Source organism: Sceloporus occidentalis, unplaced genomic scaffold (assembly GCF_023333645.1).
Source record: "Sceloporus occidentalis isolate IW3139 unplaced genomic scaffold, rSceOcc1.0.p SCAF_1, whole genome shotgun sequence".
Classification (NCBI taxonomy): Eukaryota; Metazoa; Chordata; class Lepidosauria; order Squamata; family Phrynosomatidae; genus Sceloporus; species Sceloporus occidentalis.
Window position 1 is genome coordinate 8,093,788 of NW_028316981.1, and position 20,179 is coordinate 8,113,966.

Genomic DNA, 20,179 nt, shown 5'->3' on the forward strand with positions numbered 1-20,179 from the left:
GAGGTTGTTTTAGGTCCAGAGGAAGGCCTTTAAAAGCGGGAAGTAACTCACAAGAAAGACACCTGCCAGTGGTGTTTTCCTCTGTGGCAAAATTGCCCACTACAGAGAAAAGGGATAGCGGTGGTCATAAACTTCCTTTTTTAGGAGTTTATGATATGAAGGAGATCAAGAGTTTATTCCATGAATATCCCGGACAAATCGCGTAATTACGCAAAGCAATATCACACGACGTCGCACAAAACTCACTATTAAAGCGGTCACAAGAAAGCATTAACACGCATCTTTATTTTCGGGTTTTCAGCAACAATGCATTTCTGATATCGCTTTATTTGTGCAATTCTGTGCGATCATCATTCGTGTGATTACATTTTCACTTCATTTGCAGGATGTTTAAATGCGCTTTAATCTCTCTTTAATGCCGAAATCAGCCCCAGTGTGATAAACTCTGTTGAGAAAAAAGGGGGCAGAAATCAGGATGGAGGGTGTGGTAAGGAGTGCAGCCACATCTGGAAGAAAAATAACAAGGCACCTCAAAATGTAGGACATTGCAGAAAACGGTAGTCCATGACCAAATAAGAGTGCAAAAAATACTCCTATGAATTCATGTTCCTTAGTCATGCTCAAAATAGAGGACATTTGGAAATCATCCTGGACAGAAGTTGAAATAGAGAACTGATCTTGCAAAAGGAAGACCATTTGCAATTCCACCTGGACAGAAAGTTGAAATAGAGGACAGGTCCTGGGAAAAGAGGACCTTTTTAAAATTCCTCCAGGACAGAAGGTTGAAATAGGACAGGCCCTGGAAAAGGAGGACCTTTTGGAATAATTCCTGAACAGAAAAGGTTGAAATAGAGGACAGGTCCTGGAAAATGAGAACCTTGGCAATTCCTCTTGGACAGAAGTTGAAATAGAGGACAGGTCTTGGAAAAGAAGGACCTTTTGGAATTCCTCCTAGATAGAAACTGAAATAGAGGACAGGTCCTGGAAAAGGAGGATACTTTAGAATTTCTCCTAGACTGAAAAGGTTGAAATAGAGGACAGGTCCTGGAAAAGGAGGACACTTTTAAATTCCTCCTGGATAGAAAAGGTTCAAAGGTAAGACAAGTCCTGGAAAAGGAGAATATTTTTGCAAATCCTCCTGGACAGAAAAGATTTGAAAAAGTAGGACAGGTCCTGGAAAAGGAGGACTGCCTTGCAAGTCATTGATGCCATTGATGGAAAAACTCTCCAGGGAAATCAATGCAAATAGGATTCACCACTAGGGGGCCACACTGAGAGGCAATGGAAGCCCGCTTGTGCTGGAGGGGGACGGCCAGCAGAGGGCGCCGGGGCTCCCTTTCTGGCCACTGCATGGCCGGGGGCGCATGCGCGGTGCCTTCTAAGAGGGCTGCTCCAGGCCTGGGAAGAAGGAGGACTCAGTGCAGGTAGGCGCTCTGCCCAGTTGCAAGAAGCCTTGCAGCAGCCTGGTCTCCTTGCAAGGCTTGCAAATGCAATAGGACTTTGCATGCAAATAGGACTTTCCTCTTATTGTTGTTGTGTTATAATGTGCCTTCAAGTCCTTCCAACTTTATGCCCACTCCTATCATGGGTTTGTTTTTTTTTGGAAACGATTTGTTCAGAGGGTTTTTTTTGCTATTGCATTCCCTTTGAGGCTGAGAGAGTGTGACTTGGCCCAAGGTCACCTTAGTGAATTTCCATGGCTGAGACCCTGGTCTCTAGATTCATAGTCCCAACACCCAAACCACTGTGCCACTCTGGTGTTTACTTCCCCTGCAAATATGCATTTGATTTAGGTTCCACACTGCAGAAATAACCCAGTTTTAGATTGGTTTAATTGCCCTGGTTCTAGAATAGTAGAGAATGCTGGGAATTGTAGTTTGCTTTGGCACCAGGGCGCTCTCTCGCTCTCGCTCTCTCTCTGACAGAGAAGACTCAATGTCTCACAAAACTACAGTTCCCAGGATTCCCAGGGCTGTAAATATGCATTTGCCTAGGATCCACACTGCAGAAATAATCCAGTTTGAGACTGAATTTAACTGCCCTGGGTGAGTGCTAGGGCATTTTGGGAACTGCAGTTTGCTGGGGCCCCAGAGCTCGAAGTCTTGTAAAACTACAGTTCCCAGGATCCCCTAGCATTGAGCCAGGGCAGTTAAAGCAGTCTCAAACTGGATGATTTCTGCAGTGTGTTCTGGGCCATTTATTCTCTTCCTACAGAAACCTTTTTTTGTACTATATAATTCTGATCTGTTGCTTTTCTTTTCAGTGGCAAACCCCCTCTGAAGAAACTTGCCAAGAAAACTCCATGATAGGGTCGCCATAAATCAGAAACGACTTTGGAGGCACAAAACAACAACAACGACAACAAAATAACAGCAATATCTTGAATATTTCTATCACAACTGCTTGGTATGTAGCTGCAAGAGCAGCTGCTATTATCTTCCAACCAGCCTACCTGTGCGCAAGAATATTGTTATTGTTGTTATTAATTAATTAATTAATTAACTAATTAATTATTCACACAGACCCGTTCCCAATTCTGTGACTCAAGATGTCTAATTAAAAAAATAACCATGTAAATAAAAGCTCATAAACATGTTGTTGTTGTGTGCCTTCATGCCATTTGTTCAGATTTGTTCAGAGGGGTTTGCCTTTGCCTCCCTTTGAGGCTGAGAGAGTGTTGTATAAAATTACATTAAAAATATGCAAAAGTTAAAAGGAATGACTAAAAAAGAAAAAGAAATACTCCGTATAAAAGCCAGCCTATCATCATTATTATGAGAAAAAAGTCTAAGAAGGAAACAAGGTAAAAGGAACATGATAGAGAGAAGAGAAAGAGAGAGAGAGAAGAGGTAAATTAAGGTTAAAAAAGGAATGAGAGAGAAAATAGAGTCGATATGATTTAAGTAGATTAAGTTGTAAAAGGATATGGGAGAAGAAGAATGAAGAAGAAGGGAAATGCAGTAACAAATGCAGAAGAAATAAATGAAACAGAAAGGCAGATAATGGAATTTACCATGTAATATAATGTAGAAAAGTATGATAATGTTAACAATTATGGATGAAATTTTGCTGAATAAAGATAATTTTTAAAAAATTAAATGCATGCATAAATAAAAATGTCTTAGTGTGCCGGTTTATCTGTTTAAACTATCAAGTGAAAGAGGATAATTTTAAATCCTGACATATAATCTGGATTTCCCCCCTATAAATTCAAGACCAGCCTCAATTCCTTGTGTGCTGCATGTGGACAAGGCATTGTGTGCTACGGCTAATGTGTGTATTTTCTACGATTCGAACAGGTGGGATGGATACTTTCATTGTCGAATTCTGCTATAAAAATGTCAGCGTGAAAGAGGATGGGAATAACTTCACTGCCAGTTGCCGAATTTGTCCAAACAAGACCATCTCGGGGAGCATAAGGAGTTCCAGCAACTTTTTGAAACATGTCAAAGTAAGTCAGCCTTGCAATACTATCCAACGTAGTATTCAATGGTTCGGGTTCAAAGGCTCAGGATGGCCTATGTTGGTTCTCTTACTTCTGCCTTTTTTATCCTCACAACAACTGTGTGAGGTGGGTCAGTGAATAGAGAATGAGTGACCCAGGTTTATATTTATTTATTCATTTATTATATTAATTTGTATCCTGCTTTTCTCCCAAAGTGGCATGTAGTCTTAAAAACTTACAGTTAAAAACTTACAAAAGTGACAATAAAAATTAAAATAAAACTGTTGCAAAATTAAAACAGATCAATTGTTCAAAAATAGAATATAGTTAAAAACTGTATACATTAAAACAACACACCACCCCCAGGACGTTGTTTAAAAGCTTTCTGTTCTATATGTCTCTCCAGACAAAAAGGTGAGCTTAGTGGCTCCTCCAGCGCAGTTTTATGGTCAGTGTCTGTCGGACATTGACCACAGAGTTGCATTGGAGGACGTAGAGATTCCTAGAGAGGTGTCCCCCAGGTAAAAACATGGTGTTTTTGTTATTTGTGGTTTTCCCATATTCATGGGGGTCTTGTGCCCCTAACTCTAGCGGATATGGAGGGACAGGTGTATTAGCAAAGTATTTTGGCTTCAGCTTTTTTCTGTTGCTCTGAACAAAAATGAGCTGTGCCCAAGGTGGCGGTTAAGAACCCTCAATCATCACCATTCTTATTCTTTCGCCTTAACTGTTTCCTACCCTTATTTTTAGCTGTCTCTTCCGTTATATTTTTTAAAGCTTACTTTTAGCCTGGAGAAGAGAAGGTTAAGAGGTGATATGATAGCCCTGTTTAAATATTGGAAAGAAAGTCATATTGAGGAGGGAGCAAGCTTGTTTTCTGCTGCTCCAGAGACTAGGACCCAGAGCAATGGATGCAAACTGCAGGAGAAGAGATTTCACCTCAACATTAGGAGGAACTTCCTGACAGTAAGGGCTGTTTGACAGTGGAACAAACTCCCTCGAAGTGTAGTGGAGTCTCCTTCCTTAGAGGTCTTCAAACAGAGGCTAGATGGCCATCGGTCAGGGATGCTTTGATTGTGATTTCCTGCATGGCAGGGGGTTGGACTGGATGACCCTTGTGGTTTCTTCCAACTCTACGATTCTATGATTCTACTATATTTTATATTATTTTGTTTTTATGGTTTATGATTTTACGTTCTCTCTAGGAATCTCTAGCTCCCCCCAGCGCAACTCTGCCAGAAGTTGCCCACAGAGTTGCACTGGAGAACCTAGATGTTCCTAGAGAAAACACTTCTCTAGGCATTTGTAGGCCTCCAGCGTAATTCTATTGTCAACATCTGGCAGATGTTGACCATAGAGTTGCACTGGATAACCTGAAGATTCCTAGAGAGGTCCTCTCTTAGGCAAAAAGAATATTGCTTTTTAATTTGTGGAGTTCCCACATTCACTGGGATCCTTCACCCCTAACTCCAGCAAATGTGGGGGGACTACTTTACTTTAGAGCGAGAGAGTAAGATACCCCCAGATGCATTGCCTGTATTTTTTATTGGTCATTTTGCTAGCTGGACCTTTCTCTGATAAACTCAAGGCAGTACATGTGACCTTCTTACTTCCCGTTGTATCTTCACAACAACCTCATGAAGTAGGATAGAGAGACTTTGAATGGGTCATGGCAACCCTGCTTTGCTGCGTCCACTCTGGCTGTGTCCACACTGCAGAAATATTCTGGTTTGACACCACTTTATCTGCCATCACTCTGTGCTGTAGAATTCTGGGAATTGTAATTTGTTGTGGCAACAAACTACAATTCCCAGAATTTCATAGCATTGAGCCATGGCAGCTAAAGTGTTGTTGAACAGTAGTATTTCTGCAGTGCGGATCCATTCTTTGTCACCCAAGCTGCAGTCCAACACTGTAACCACTGCACCCCATTGCCACTCACTGCTGCCCATTATTTTAAATAACAATGTTCCAAGACTCCCACTTACTTGCTCTGATGTTTACCATTTAATTTCTCATTACAGGTGAGACACCCCCTCCGATTCCAGGAGTACGAAAGGAGGAAGGATGTGACTTGGAAGAAGAAAAAGAGGGTATAATAGAAGGTTGAATGCTAGAGGGACCTACTATTTTTTAACACAATTTGGATGATGAGACAAGGGAGGGGAGGAAAAGGTTTAGAAAGAGATATTATGTTGATGTGCTCTCGAGAAAGCAGATTCACCCCTTCCTTTGGGGATGGTGTGGGAAACAAGTATAAATTAAGACTAAATATCATTAAAGTAGAGTTGTAAGGGAAAGTGTAGTAATTATTGATTATTTCTCTGGTGTTGCAGTATTTAAATGCCACTGTCTTGCAACCATTCACACCCACAAGGTTGTGAGTTCAACCCCAGGCAGGGCTCCAGGGTCCACTCAGCCTAGCATCCTTCTGTAGGTCGCTAGAATGAATAACCCAGCATGTTGGGAGCAGTTGGCTTAACACATTGTAAACCGCTTAGGGAGTGCTTAAGTGCACTGATAAGCGGTATAGAAATGTACTTGCTATTGCTATTTCTATATAATAATTATATATATTAGTGTTGGAAGGGACCACAAGAGTCATCTAGTTCACTTGCCCTACCATGCAGGAAAACACGACTACAGCACTCCTTAAAACATGCTCAGATTTTTGGGTTTGTGTAGTGTAAACACCACACAGCTCAGGAGGAGTTGGGGATTTATAAATAATGTAGACAAGCCCTGAGATAAGACTGTCTCGGGGCAGGGACGTAGCTAGGATTTTAGGAAGGGGGGTCCAGACTAAGTGCCACCATTATAATGGGGCTTGAGTGCGGCTGCGCAGCAGCACACACCATTCATTTTTCTAATGGAAGGGGAGGGTCCGGACCCCAAGGAACCCCCCCCCCTTGGCTACATCCCTGCTCGGGAGATAGTGAGATCCTCTTCACTGGAGATATTTAAGCCATCGCTCATCCATTACAGCAAAAGGCTTTTGACCCTACCAACCCTGCTTTGATGCCAATACCGCTCTTTGCCATGCTTTAAAAAGAGGGCCTCTCTGTTGTTTTAGGTGCTGGCTGAATACGAGGAGGCAGCAGCGAGTTCCACCGAGGCCGAGGCCTCACCATCTGTTTCCAGAGACAGGCAGCTGTCCAGAAACATCAAGAGGGAAGAGGATGGAAGAGATTCCATGTACCTGGGTAAGGTGCATGTGTCCTTGAGATGCTTTTGAGCTTTGCGATTTTCCCACATAGTGTTGGACTATGACTCTGCAGACCAGGGTTCGAATCTCTGCTCAGCCATGAAAACCCAGTGAGCGACCTTGGGCAAGTCACACACTCTTGGCATCAAATCTGGTCATGAAAACCCTGTGATAAGTTCACCTTAGGGTCATCATAACTCAGAGGTGATTTGAAAGCACAATTAGGCTGTATTGTATGTTGCTTGTTGGGAGCTTGTTTGGGCCCTCTACCTTTGGGTAGAAAAATGTGATATAAAAATATAAATAGCTATGGAATGTGCAATGCCACCTCAGTTCCCCCCTCTTCTTACATGGCCTGATGTATGTTCCTATTACTGGGGGAAGAAGGAGAGCTGATTTTCTTCAGCCACTCTTAGACTGTGGAATGACCTGCCGGAAGAGTTTTGACAGCTGAATAATGCTGTCTGAATTTAAAACCAGGTTTATCCAAAGAATTTTTAAATTGTGAATTTGGATGCTGAATTTTAAATGTGGACTGTTTTAAATTGCATATGTCTTATATCACTTTTTAAATTGTTGCATATTTTTATTAATGTGAGTTAACTGATATTGTTCATTGTTGATTTGTTGTTCGCTGCCTCAATCCATGAAAAGGATATAAGAAATCATAGAATCGTAGACTTGGAAGAGACCACAAGGGCCATCCAGTCCAACCCCCTGCCATGCAGGAACTATCAATCAAAGCATCCCCCGACAGATGGCCCTCTAGCCTCTGTTTAAGGACCTCCAAGGAAGGAGATTCCACCACTCTCTGAGGGAGCATGTTCTACCATCCAACAGCCCTTACTGTCAGGAAGTTCCTCCTAATATCGAGGTGGAATCGCTTTTCCTGTAGCTTGCATCCATTGTTCTGGGTCCTGTTCTCTGGAGCAGTAGAAAACAAGCTTGCTCCCTTCTCAATATGACATCCCTTCAAATATTTAAACAGGGCTATCATATCACTTCTTAACCTTCTTTTCTCCAGGCTAAACATCCCCAGCTCCCTAAGTCGTTCCTCATATGACATGGTTTCTAGACCCTTCACCATTTTAGTTGCCCTTCTTTGGACACGCTCCAGTTTCTCAATGTCCTTTTTGAATTGTGGTGCCCAGAACTGGACACAGTATTCCAGGTGGGGCCTGACTAAAGCAGAATACAGTGGCACTATTACTTCTCTTGATCTAGACACTATATTTTTATTGATGCAACCTAAAATCGCATTGGCCTTTTTAGCTGCCGCATCACACTGTTGACTCATGTTCAACTTGTGGTCTACTTGGACTCCAAGATCCCTTTCACATGTGGTCTCATTCACCCAGCTGTCCCCCATCCTATATCTGTGCATTTCATTTTTCCTCCCTAAGTGCAGTACCTTACATTTCTCCGTGTTGAAGTTCATTTTGTTAGTTTTGGCCCAGCTTTCGAATCTATTAAAGTCATTCTGAATTTTGATCCTGTCCTCTGGAATATTAGCTATTCCTCCTAATTTGGTGTCATCTGCAAATTTGATAAGTATGCCCCCAATTTTGTCCTCCAAGTCATTGATAAAGATGTTGAATAGCACTGGGCCCAGGACAGAGCCCTGTGGGACCCCACTGGTCACTTCTCTCCGGGATGAAAAGGAGCCATTGTTGAGCACCCTTTGGATTCGGCCGGTCAACCAATTACAAATCCATGTAACAGTTGCCTTCTCTAGCACACATTTGCCAAGCTTTGGCAAGTAAGAATGTCATGGGAAACCTTGTCAAAGGTCTTACTGAAATCAAGATATACTATAATCATCATCATGATAGAACCGTAGAGTTGGAAGAGACCTCAAGGGCCATCCAGTCCAACCCCCTGCCATGCAGGAACACACAATCAGATGATGATGATGATGATTTTATTCAGTGGGTGAAAATATTATAATGAGTTTTGGAGTTCTTTTAAATGATCTTTCAGGGAGCCCATTGTAGCCTTGTGTCTCTGAAACATAGGATGTGTTGTGTAATTCAACGGTCACATCCAGAAGTACCTAGGGCATTTTGTGGTCTGGAGTTCCTGAAGGTTCACACCAAATACAACTTGCCAAATGTTTCCCTGTTTGTTTTGCTGCAACAGACTAACATGGCTACACTTCTCCCTCATTTTTATTTGTCTTTTAAATGACTTGGTTCCTTTTGTCTTGCTGAAGGCAGTGGTGCTGTTGACGCAGGCTCCAGCCTGCTAGAGCCTGAGACACCATTGGTTGTATGCAGCGCTGACACGTCACCAACTGCTACAGAGGTGACACTGCACCAGGACTCGATGTATGAACAAGACATAGAGCAGCTATCCATACCCACACCCATCATCCAGCAAGTGCCCTGGTCAGGCTTTGAGAAGGCCTTTACCTTTGTGCGTCAAAAAGGGAAAAATGTAATTGTGCAGTGCAATTATTGTCTGCCGGCCATCAAAAACGTGAGCTCAGCCATTACGTCTGCCTCCAATGTGAAGAAACATCTTGAGGTAAGTATTCAGACGGTTCCGGAAAAAAGCTCACTCTGCAAGAGCAGATTTCATGTAATCAAGCACAAGGGAATACAATTTCTGATTACAGAGACATCGCTGCAAATTTCAATTGAGACAGTTCAGTTTAAATATAAAATCAAATCTTCGGTACAAGGACACCATCTTTCATTTCTTTGAAATCCTGGAACGTATGGAAAATGGTCACCTCCCTCTGATAGTATCCCTACAACCAATTCTTGAACTAATTAAAACAGTAAATCTAACAGGGGAACTGTTAGGAGAAAGGAGGCTGAAGTGGTCTATTAGACTGAGTAGCACTATACAAGAGAAATTAAACAGCAATTTTCTGTCAAGTATGCGCCAGCATTTCTACGATAAATCAAATCATTTAGATATCTATCAACAAATTGTGACAGAACTCAGACCGTGTTTAATAACAGGCAAAAATTTTCAGCCCACAGATAACGGATGGTTTGATGCAGAATGCAGGATAGCCAAAAAAGATCCGGCTAAAAAGATAAGGGAATCCCGCAAAGACCCATTTAGTAAGAACATGGAAAATTTAACTAATTTCAGGCTGAAATATAAAAGTCTTTTAAAAGCCAAGAAAGCTAATTATACAAAATCGCAGTGGCAGGATGTGGAACTTGCAGTAATAGAACGGAAGGAAGACAAATTCTGGGAAATTGTTATTCACGGCTTAAAAAAAGCAAAAAATATACAGGAAACCTCAATCACTGCCCCCAGAGCGATTAAATATTTCTCCAACATTTTTCACACTCGTTCAAGCCCTTCAGAAGCGGTCTAGATAGATAAAAGATTTTTCTAATGGCAACCAGTCACAGCCAGAGATAAAATGTTTAATTGCTTCATTGAAATCCAAGAAAGCTGCGGGAGAGGATATGCTTCCTGCAGAACTTTTCAAAGAATATGCTGAATGGTGGTCCCCCATCCTTGCTAATCTATTTACTACAATAAATAATTCAGGACAAATGCCTCATGGGTGAAAGACGAGTATTGTTTTTCCAATCCATAAGAAAGGAGACAGGAATGATCCACAAAACTACCTGCCAATCAGCTTCCTTGACATTACTTCAAAGCTATAAGCCCAACACTTGCATCTCAAGTTAATGGAATGGCTACAAGAAAAGCAAGTCATATATGAAGAACAGGCAGGATTTAGAAGTGGATACAGCACTATAGATCAGTGTCTCATATTAAGCTATATTGTAAGGAAGTATACTAAGGAAAATAAGAAACATGTCTATACTGCTTTCATTGATCTTGCAGCTGCTTTTGATTCTATTAATAGAAATAAATTATGGGGAAAGCTGCATGGCTCAGAGATTGATATCAGACTTTTAAGATCGATACGGGAACTATACAGCCATACAGAAATGAGGGTTAGAGCCGGTTTAAATTGTTCCCTGACAGAAGCTTTCAAAAGAACCCGTGGAGTGAAACAGGGATGCCTTCTGGCACCTACCCTTTTTAACATCTATATGAATGATCTGGTATCTTTCTTATCTTCAGTTGATTCTCCTTCCCCAGTTATCAGCATCAGAAAAATCTTCATTCTGATGTATGCAGATGATTTAGTGCTAATTTCCCAATCTCATTTAGGTCTCAAAAATCTATTGAATGCTTTCAGTGTTTATTGTCATCAAGAACACTTGTCAATAAACTACTCCAAAACCAAGGTAATGGTATTTGGCAGAAACTGTCCAAAGCACAAATGGATCTTAGACCAACATAACATAGAACAAACCCAACTATTCAGATACTGTGTCTGGGCATAGTTTTTCACTGAGTCCCTTTCTTGGAAAAGGTATAGGGAGGCAGTAAAACTGAAAGCTGACAAAACAGTCAGAGCCTTGTTGAAATGCTATTACAACCAGGGCAGCCAGTTAATTGAACCTGCCCTAAAAATTTTCAACAGTAAAGTTATTGCTCAGATGCTTTACGGTGCAGAAATATGGGGATCAGATATCAACACTGGCAAAGCCTTGGAAATATTACAAAACAAATTCATCCGAAAAGCTTACGCTTTACCAAATGGAACTCCTGCAGCTTTCTTGCGCACTGAATCCAGCTGCCCCTCAGTTAAAACAAGAATAGATTATACACAGATATTTTATCAACTAATCGTCTCCCAGCATTGTTTTACTTGGAAATGTGCAACAACCAGTTCTGGAAATCAAGTTTTCAAATTCTTTTATAAAATTATCATTTTTCTGAGTTGAACGCTATTGTTGGTATGGATAAGAGGCAATTAAGAGAATGCCTTTTTTGGACTGATTCAAGAAGAGATCTGCAGTCAATTAGGACCTCACAATTTTCCTTTTGGTTCTCCTTTTTGAAAACTGAACATGTTAGAGCCAGATATTTGACTAAACTCAAGCCTTCACTGAGCTACGACTTCAAGTAATGCCTACTACAGTTTTAAACGGACGCTATAATAAAGTGCCTTTTGAGAACAGACTATGCATCTGCAGTCAGTCTCAGATGGAGGATATTGTTCATTACTTGTTAATTTGTCCCTTGTACAGCAACCCTAGAAAGAAATTTTTAACATCCTTGCTGACAAACAAAAGTGGGAGCCCTCCTGTTGATTCGGTCCAATTCCTTTTGAGTGATACCAATGACTATAATACATAGAGTGGCTCTTTTTGCCACGGCTGCAAAAAAGATTAGAAAGAGAGAGCTAAATTGCCATGAAGATGCAAAATATTAATTAGATTTTATGGTGATACTGTATAAGTTTACTAATATTCAGGAAAGATGTCCATTTTCCCCTTTTTATCAGTTAACTATTTTAACTGCACACTAAATGTTGGGATATTTTTGTCTTTTGTATTCTGTTCCTTTTGTTTTAAATATTTTATGCTTTTTGATAAGCTCATTTTGTCAGGGCCTTTGGCTAGTGCAATAAACGTTAACTTGACTTCTTAGAAACTGATCTAGTAACTGTCATAGATTGGACAGATGGTCAGATGAATCCTGGTGGAATACAGCCAAATAACCACAAAAACTGAGATGCCTAGAATAAGAACAGAAACAAACTATTCAAATGTAGTAATACAAAAATCTAAACAATAAAAAGGTAATATTTATAAAAACCAAATACATTACATTTTAATTACAGTCACAGTCACAGCAGTATGCCCTCCAGTATGACATGAATGCATCTTTTTACTGTGTTCATAATGGGTTGTCGCTATATTTTACTGATTTCTCAATATTGGTCTGTTTGTACTGTTTGCTTTGCATTTTAAATGTTTTTAAAGCTGTCTTATGTGTTTTAAAATTTTGATGTGCCCTTTCATTGTTTTTTCTAGGACTAAATGACTTTTTAAATCCCTTTTCCTCTTCAGAGAGCACACCCTGATAAGCTGAGAGCAATTGAAATTGCAAGAAAGGCTAGAAGACGTGGCCATATTGAGAAGCCAGTAGATTACGATGATGACCCATCTCCTGTCAAAATGCCAAAGCAGGAGCAGGAGGCCACTCTTGAGAGGGGGGGATCAGGTAGGGAGCTGGTCACACAGAGGATCCTTGACCGAAAAATCATGGATTTCATTGTAGAGGAGACCTTGCCTCTTCAAACAGTGGACAAATCAACGTTCATTGGGCTGGTTCGCCTTGGCCTTCCCAAAGACCTCACTGTTATGTGTGCCAAAACCCTGAGGGATCGAATCGAGAAGAGGACAGCTGGTATGCAAGAAACCCTGGCACATCGGATGGGTGCGGTAGCTTATGTAGCCACTACCGCGGACTGCTGGACTGATGGGAAGAAGAGTTTTTTAGGGGTGACAGCCCACTGGATCTGCCCAACAACTCTGAAGCCTGAGTTTGGGGCCTTGGCTTGCAAGCGCCTCCAAGGCTGCCCCACATATGATGTCCTGGCTAAAGCTCTGCATGACGTCCACGTCCAGTACAGGATTCACAACAAAGTTGTCTCCACAACCACGGACAGCAGCGCCAATTTTGCCAAAGCTTTCCGAGTTTTTAAGGCTAAAGAGCCAACAGATGCTGCAGACACCAGTGCTGACGACGACGACGATGATCAGGAGGAGGCTGAGGTGGATTTTGTGCCCATCTCTGAGATCCTGGAGACAGGTAACAGACAACGGGGAGAATCTGTTGATACAGAAGATTTTGGTTTGCCGCCACACCAGCGGTGTGCTAGCCACACCCTGAACCTGGTGGCCACCGAAGATATCCAAGCCATGGTTTCGGACTCCCCTCCAAATAGCCCTCTGGGCTCTTTCAGGAAACTCTTTTGTTCCTTCATGGGAAAATGCAGCAAGCTTTGGTCCAAGCAGAGCCAGTCAGCGCAGATTGCGGAGTACATCTATGAACAATGTGGCGTGTACCTGAAGATTCCAAGCAAGGCCAGGTGGGGTTCCACCTTTGATGCCCTGAAGCAGCTCAATGAGCTCCTCTCCACTGTGCCAGAAAAAGTGGATGCCATAATGGACCAGTGCTCCTTGGCCAGGATAACACCTGCTGAGAGCCTGGTGGTGCAGGAATACACAGAGATCATGGGGCCATTAGCCCAGTCATTAGACATCCTGCAACGAGAGAATGGCATGTTCATGGGGTACTTGCTGCCAACACTCTACAACCTGGATCGCAAGTTACAGGGCCTAGAGAACAAACCTGTCAGGTACACCTACTGCCTCCAACTATTGAGGGGTGTGCGAGAAGCCCTAAGAAAGCGGTTTGCACCTATCTGGGAAGACAAAAAGCTCCTTCTGGCAGCCTGCCTACACCCCCGCTTCAAAGTGGACTGGTTGGAATCAGCCCAAACTGCTCAGACAAATAGGTAAGAAATTAAGAGAAACCTGCTTGTAGATCTGACTAAAGGATTATCCGGACTGGCCTAAACGCCCATGTTCCCCTCAGCCTTGCATCATCCTGTTTGGATGACACAGGCCAAAACTCCAGGGCCAAGATTGAGCCAGATTCTGGCACACCAGACATGGATCTAGTGGATCTGTCCTGATCCCAAGGTAAACAACCCTTAACCTGGGTCAGTTTGACCCCCTATTGGACATAGACTTTCCAGGAAACTCCATGATAAACCCTGGCTGTTTAAACATCCCCCACATGCTCCTTACCTTTCTGCATTGTTGCTCCTACTGAGAATCCCCTAGCACCACGTTTGATGTAGAAACAGGGCCCCTGGCCACATGGATGCAGCCAGGTGCCCTGTTTCCTTATCAGACATGGTGATGGGGAGCTTCTCAGTAGGAGTGATGGTGCAGAAAGATAAGAAGTGTATGCTGATGCTTGGACAGTTGTGTAAACACCTGCCTGTCCTCATGTTGGCCCAGGAACAAACCCAGGTGAGCACCTGGCTCAGCCCTTGCTATCCTGGCTTACCTGCTTAGCCCCTAAGGCAGGCATTGGTTGCTTGTAATTTGAAATTCTCTTTCATCCCAACAGCAAGTCATCAGTCATTTCTTGTTGCTTGCCCCAAATAGGTACAAATCAGGAGCATATCATATTCATTAACTGGACACTCCAGTGGCTCTCAGGAAGTGGTAGTAGACATAGAGCTTGCGGATAATGTCAAGCGTTCCGTGATGTGTACACATATATGTCTCTTTTAGAGCAAGGCCTGGGGGCTTTTGTGTTCCACAAAAGCACCTCTCTGGCCTGGGAGGGATAGGTTCCTGCCACAAAAAAGAAGAGCAGTTCAATTTGTTTCAGCAAAACATTTAATCAATACTAACAATATGTGCATATGAAATGAAACAACCAAGTCATGTAAGCCTTGCTCAAGTAAACAGAAACCTTTCAAACCTTCTAGGGACCACTTGAAAGCTTCTTCCAATATGCACCCAGGGATGACTTTTCTTTTACCAGCTTTTGTGCATTTGTTTACATGCTTAGGTTAGTTGGGGGTGCACACATACCTGCTCGCCCCTTTTCTTTTGTTTTTCTGTTTGCACATGATCAGTAAGGGATTCTGGTAGCTCATATTTACTTTGCCTATTCTAGGAAGGTACACACAGCTACATTAGAATCAGCTAGAAGTGAGCAAAATCCTGCTGTTTCGTGGCTCAAGCATTACTGCTGCTGCAATCCAGTCCCAAAAGTCTCTTTCTTCTCCCCTCTTTTATCATCCTTTTAGGCTGATGTGGCTAAAAAAATCCAGCTAGACAGAGAACAAGGAGGAAAGGGAAAGCTGGGTTTATGTAAAAAGACTTTAGAAAAAGGAGCTGCCTTGTCAGAGGCTTTGTTAACTGAAATATGCCCATAAAACATAGGTACACACCCAGTTAAAGACCGAAAGCCTATTTAAATAAAAGGGTCTTTGCCTGTTTGTGAAAAGTGATTGCAGAGGGATGCCAATCTGGCTTTTTGTGAGAAAAGGAGACTACAAGCTTCTGAAAAAAAATATTTCCTTCAGTTTGTTAAATTAACTTATCATATCCCATAGGTACATGATGGAAGCTCTGCTGAAGGCTGAAATTAGGGGTACAGTCGGGGAGGAGAATGATGAGTCTTCGGAGAAAGATCAAGAAGGAGACGATTTGGAAGATGACTTCTTCAACATACAACCCCGAGGCAGAAAGTCTGCCGTGGACACAGCCGATGAGGAGGTTCTGAGATACTTGAAGTCCCCCAGCAGGGAAGTGTCCTGTCTGCACGCTTTCCCCCGGGTCCTGCGGTGTTTTCTGCAGTTCAACACGGGCCTGCCTTCAAGTGCAGCGGTGGAACGCCTCTTCAGCACAGGCGGCAGCATCTTCACAGTGAAAAGGCATGCCCTGTCAGATGAGCTCTTTGAGCAGCTGGTTCTTCTGAAGCAAAACATGGCTGCCTCAGCCTTTTAACTTTCAAGGCAGTGTTCAGGACTGCATTTCAAGAATAATTAAATCAAGGGTTGATAATACTGCTGAATGTTCTTGGATATTTTTCTACAAGTTAGTGGTAGATAGCATTTGGCTGTATTGTTGGGCTGTTTGGTTATGAGATTCTGTTTTTCTTGTGAATAATTTTTAATACTAAAATCATTTTTGGTTTACTCTGCTCTCTTGTGTGTGTTTTGTTAAAAAAATGTTTTACTACTTTTGTTTTAAGATACCTGTGAGACCTGTTCTCTCAACATTATACAGTTACCTGAAAACAGTAATGCAAGGAAATACACACAAATCTCCAATAATGCAATAACGCTACATCTTTAAGGTAAAACAACAACAACAAAAAACACACAAACCAAATCAAAATAATGGAAATACAATGTAAAGCCAACAGACTAAGAGGTATTAATATGAAGCAGGTAAAACCAAGCATGAGAGCCAGCATGGTGTTATCCATTTATATATTTTTGTTGCTTTTAAGCCTTCAGGTTTTTTTCCAAATTAAAAGGGCAAAATTTTCACAGAGTGTTCCTCACAATACTTTTTCAGAGATGGGTTGCCATTGCCTTCCTCTGAGGCTGAGAGAATGGGACTTGCCCAGGGTCACCCACTGGGTTTCCATGGTTCAGTGAGGATGTGAACCCTGGTCTCCCAGAGTCCTAATCCAACACTCAAACCACTACACCACACTGGCTCTCATCAGTTAATATATATCGTGCCTTTTCCACAAAGGTGGTGGGCTCAAGGCAGCTTAAAGAATAAACGGGATATACAGTTGTCCATCCACATTTTTGGCTTTGACTTTTGGATATTTGATTATTCATGGATTTGATTCATACGTTCTCCAGGAATCTCTAGGTCCTCCAATGTGACTCTTGTCAACTTCTGCCAAACGTCACACTGGAGAACCTAGAGATTCCTAGAGAAGACACTTCCCTAGGTATTTGTAGGTCCTCCAGTGCAATTTTATGGTCACCTTCTGGCAGATCTTGACCATAGAATTGCCCTGGAGGACAGGGAGATTCCTAGAGGAGTTCTCTCAGGTTTAAAAAAAAGAATATGTGTTTTTTTAATTTGAGGTTTTCCCACTTTCACGGGGGTCCTGTGCCCCTAACCCAGGGGTAGGCAACCTTTTTCAGCCGGGGGCCGGGATGCTGTCCCTCAGACAACTGGGGGGCCGGAGGCAAAAAATAAATAATTAAATAATTTTTAAAAAATTAAATATATAAACCGGGACAAATGTAGGACAAAATTTTCAAATGGAGGACACTTTTAAAAAATGGAGGGCACACGAAAAAATTTGTTGCCTTTTTAAAAAATGTTAATATAAATGCATGTTTCTGAGGCTTCTATAGACAATTGCCCCCCCTTTCCCCCTCACGTGAGAGGCCAAAGGCCCTGGCTGCAATTGGTGGCAGGACCGGGCTGGGGCCGGTCCCAAGGCCTCGCTGGGCTGGATTCGGCCCGCGGGCCGTAGGTTGCCTACCCCTGCCCTAACCCCAGCAAATATGGAGGGTTCACTGTAGTTAAAAACACATGTAGCTAAAAACATACAAAAAGTTAAGATTAAATTAATACTAAACTAACTATAGCATAAAAACAAAAGAACACTCTCATTTAAAAATGCAAATTAAAAACAGTGCAGTACTAAAACAGGGAAGCATTACCTAAAAAAGGCAGTGAAAAGACAGAAAGGATCCAGTCTTCTTTTCTAAAGAAATAAATTCCATATTCTAACAACAGCCCTGGAGAAGGCACTGCTCCATGTTACCAAAAAATATGCTTGTGAAAGTAATAGGACTGAGATTCTGCATGCATGGAGTCAACCACCCATGGCATGAAAATATTAAACCACCAAACTTTGATTTTACCATCAAAGTCGTCGTATAAGGGACTTTTTATATAAGGGACACCATTTTGCTACCCCATTTTATATAATGGGACTTGAGCAGCCACAGATTTTGTCCTAGCACAAACCCCCAGTGGATACCGAAGGCCCACTTTATTTGGTGCCTTATACACAATAACTTTAAACTGTGTACTACAACCCAGGATGGACTGACCACTACCACTGACATGGAAGCCACTAGACTGCCACTGAACAACCCACAAAATGGTCCTTGATCTTTATTTCCCTACTGAAAGCCCAAGATCAGTCCTCCACCTGTGTGTCCAGTTGCAGTGAAAGGTCTTGAAAGCAAACCTCATGAGAAAAGCCTGAAAGAGACTGGGTAGTTTTAACACGGAGAAGAAAAGATTGTGAGGAGCTATGATACAGCCAAGGCCTACAAGAGTTGGGTTCAACTGGTACACTGATCCAAGAGCCAAGGAGGAGGCCATCAATTTCTAAGGTCTTCTCTCTTAAAAAACAAAACAAAACAAAAAAATAAATAAAACAAAAAACAAAACAACCTCACAGTATTCTTACATTACATTATTTTACAAAGCTCAGCAAACATGACAATTCAGGTATTTTCTTGGCTTTTTACCAGGACTTGACAGATTATTTCACCGAATTCACTTGGAATGGAGTGAATTCAGTTATGCTGCACCTGCAGTGCAGAAATAATTCAGTTTGACATATTATGAAATCTGTGCTTTGTAGTTTGTGGTGGCACCAGAGCTCTCTGACAGAGAAAGCTAATAGCTCACAAAACTACAAACCCCACAATTCTGTAATATTGAGCCATAGCAAAGTGACATCAAACGGCATTATTTCTGCAGTGCAGATGGAAGCCTTAGACTTCTGAATTCTACTTGCCGATCACAGCTCACAATTGACATTGTAACCAGGAAGGAATGCTACTACTGTATTTCATGACCAGTGGTCATATTCAGAGAGCCTGAAATTAGCCGTTATGTTTAATCATGTTTTCTGTAACCATACCCAAAGCAGTTCATATTTGATCACAACCATATTTTTCTACAAAAAGGAAAAAACTGCAGCTTTAATGTTCCATGTTATACTATCATCTTTGTTGAAAAGACTTAATTGGGTATTTAAGGTTCATTTGGACTTTAAATTCTCAATTCTGAGAACAGCTCCTGAAACAAGTGTTGTTCCGCCTTGCAAAATTTCTCTCAGAGGCCCTGTATCCAGATATTCAGATTAAATAGAGTGGACCCTCCACGTAAAAGAAATGCCACTGGACCTCAAGTCCCGTTGTTTTCAGTGGCGGTGCACTCCTGTGTGCTGTGTTGTGTGTGTGCCAGGGGCGCATGCACCATTCATGGGCTGACGGTCCATGTGACATTAAGTCTGCATATGGTGAGCTTGTGTATGGCGCAGGCACCCTGTATCTGAAAGGATGTCACATGGAAGATGGAGTGACTTTGTTTTCTGCTGCTCCAGATGGGTAAAAACCCAAGCCAACTGCAAGAAAAGAGGTTTTCCATAAATATTAAAACCTTCTTGACTGTGGGAACTGTTCAACAGAGGAAAAGACTGCCTCAGAGGACAGTAGACTCTCCTTCATCGACAGAGGTTAAATTGAATTACCTAACTCCTCTCCTGTACCAAGAGGTTGCTTTTTTTGGGTCTGAGGTCTTCCATTAATCGTTCTTCAACTCCCTCAGAGCAAAATGAAATACAGAAACGGAGGACTGAAGCAACAGCTGTTCAAGGTGAAGGTGACTGGGGAAACAAATAGCTAATGAGCCAATTCCCCCCAGTCACCTTCACAGCCTCTACTTTTCCTTGAGCTCCTGCAAGGACTTATTCCTGCCTTGTGAGGAGGGACATCTTACTTTGTCAATTGAGCATTTGTTCCATGAAAAGAAGTCAGCTCTTGGCCATTCTTATGTTTTCAAGAGAGCCAGCCCAGTCATTACACAGAGGGAGGAATCTGCCTCAGCTCTGAAGTTCTTTAGTTCCTTCCTGTTCAATCTTTTTATGGCCATTTTTTGGGGGGGAAGAGATATTCCTGCCTCATATACCAAACCACCTTGGCAGACTTTGGGAAATTAATGGACGTTGACTTGAGTGGGGCCACTGCCTCAGGCAGCAAAATGTTTTGGGACTGTTCTGAATCTGCTGAAATTCATAGCAGTTTTTCAAGAAATGGCTGTCTTGGGCCCGTTACAGATGGGCACCCTAGTACGTGCTCGGCACGTAGTAGGGTTAGAAAG

At 42.1% G+C, this 20,179-nt stretch overlaps 1 protein-coding gene across 1 annotated transcript; it reads left to right on the plus strand.

Annotated features, from left to right (window-relative positions):
- Positions 1-1,379: 1,379 nt before the first annotated feature.
- Positions 1,380-16,173, plus strand: LOC149320591 (uncharacterized). The gene is made up of 7 exons (XM_089503362.1): positions 1,380-1,424; positions 3,300-3,451; positions 5,470-5,538; positions 6,519-6,648; positions 8,863-9,176; positions 12,554-14,007; positions 15,631-16,173. Exons 2-7 carry the CDS (start codon positions 3,305-3,307, stop codon positions 16,022-16,024), a joined length of 2,508 nt encoding a protein of 835 aa, XP_089359488.1. The 5' UTR covers positions 1,380-1,424; positions 3,300-3,304; the 3' UTR covers positions 16,025-16,173.
- The last annotated feature ends 4,006 nt before the right edge of the window (positions 16,174-20,179 follow it).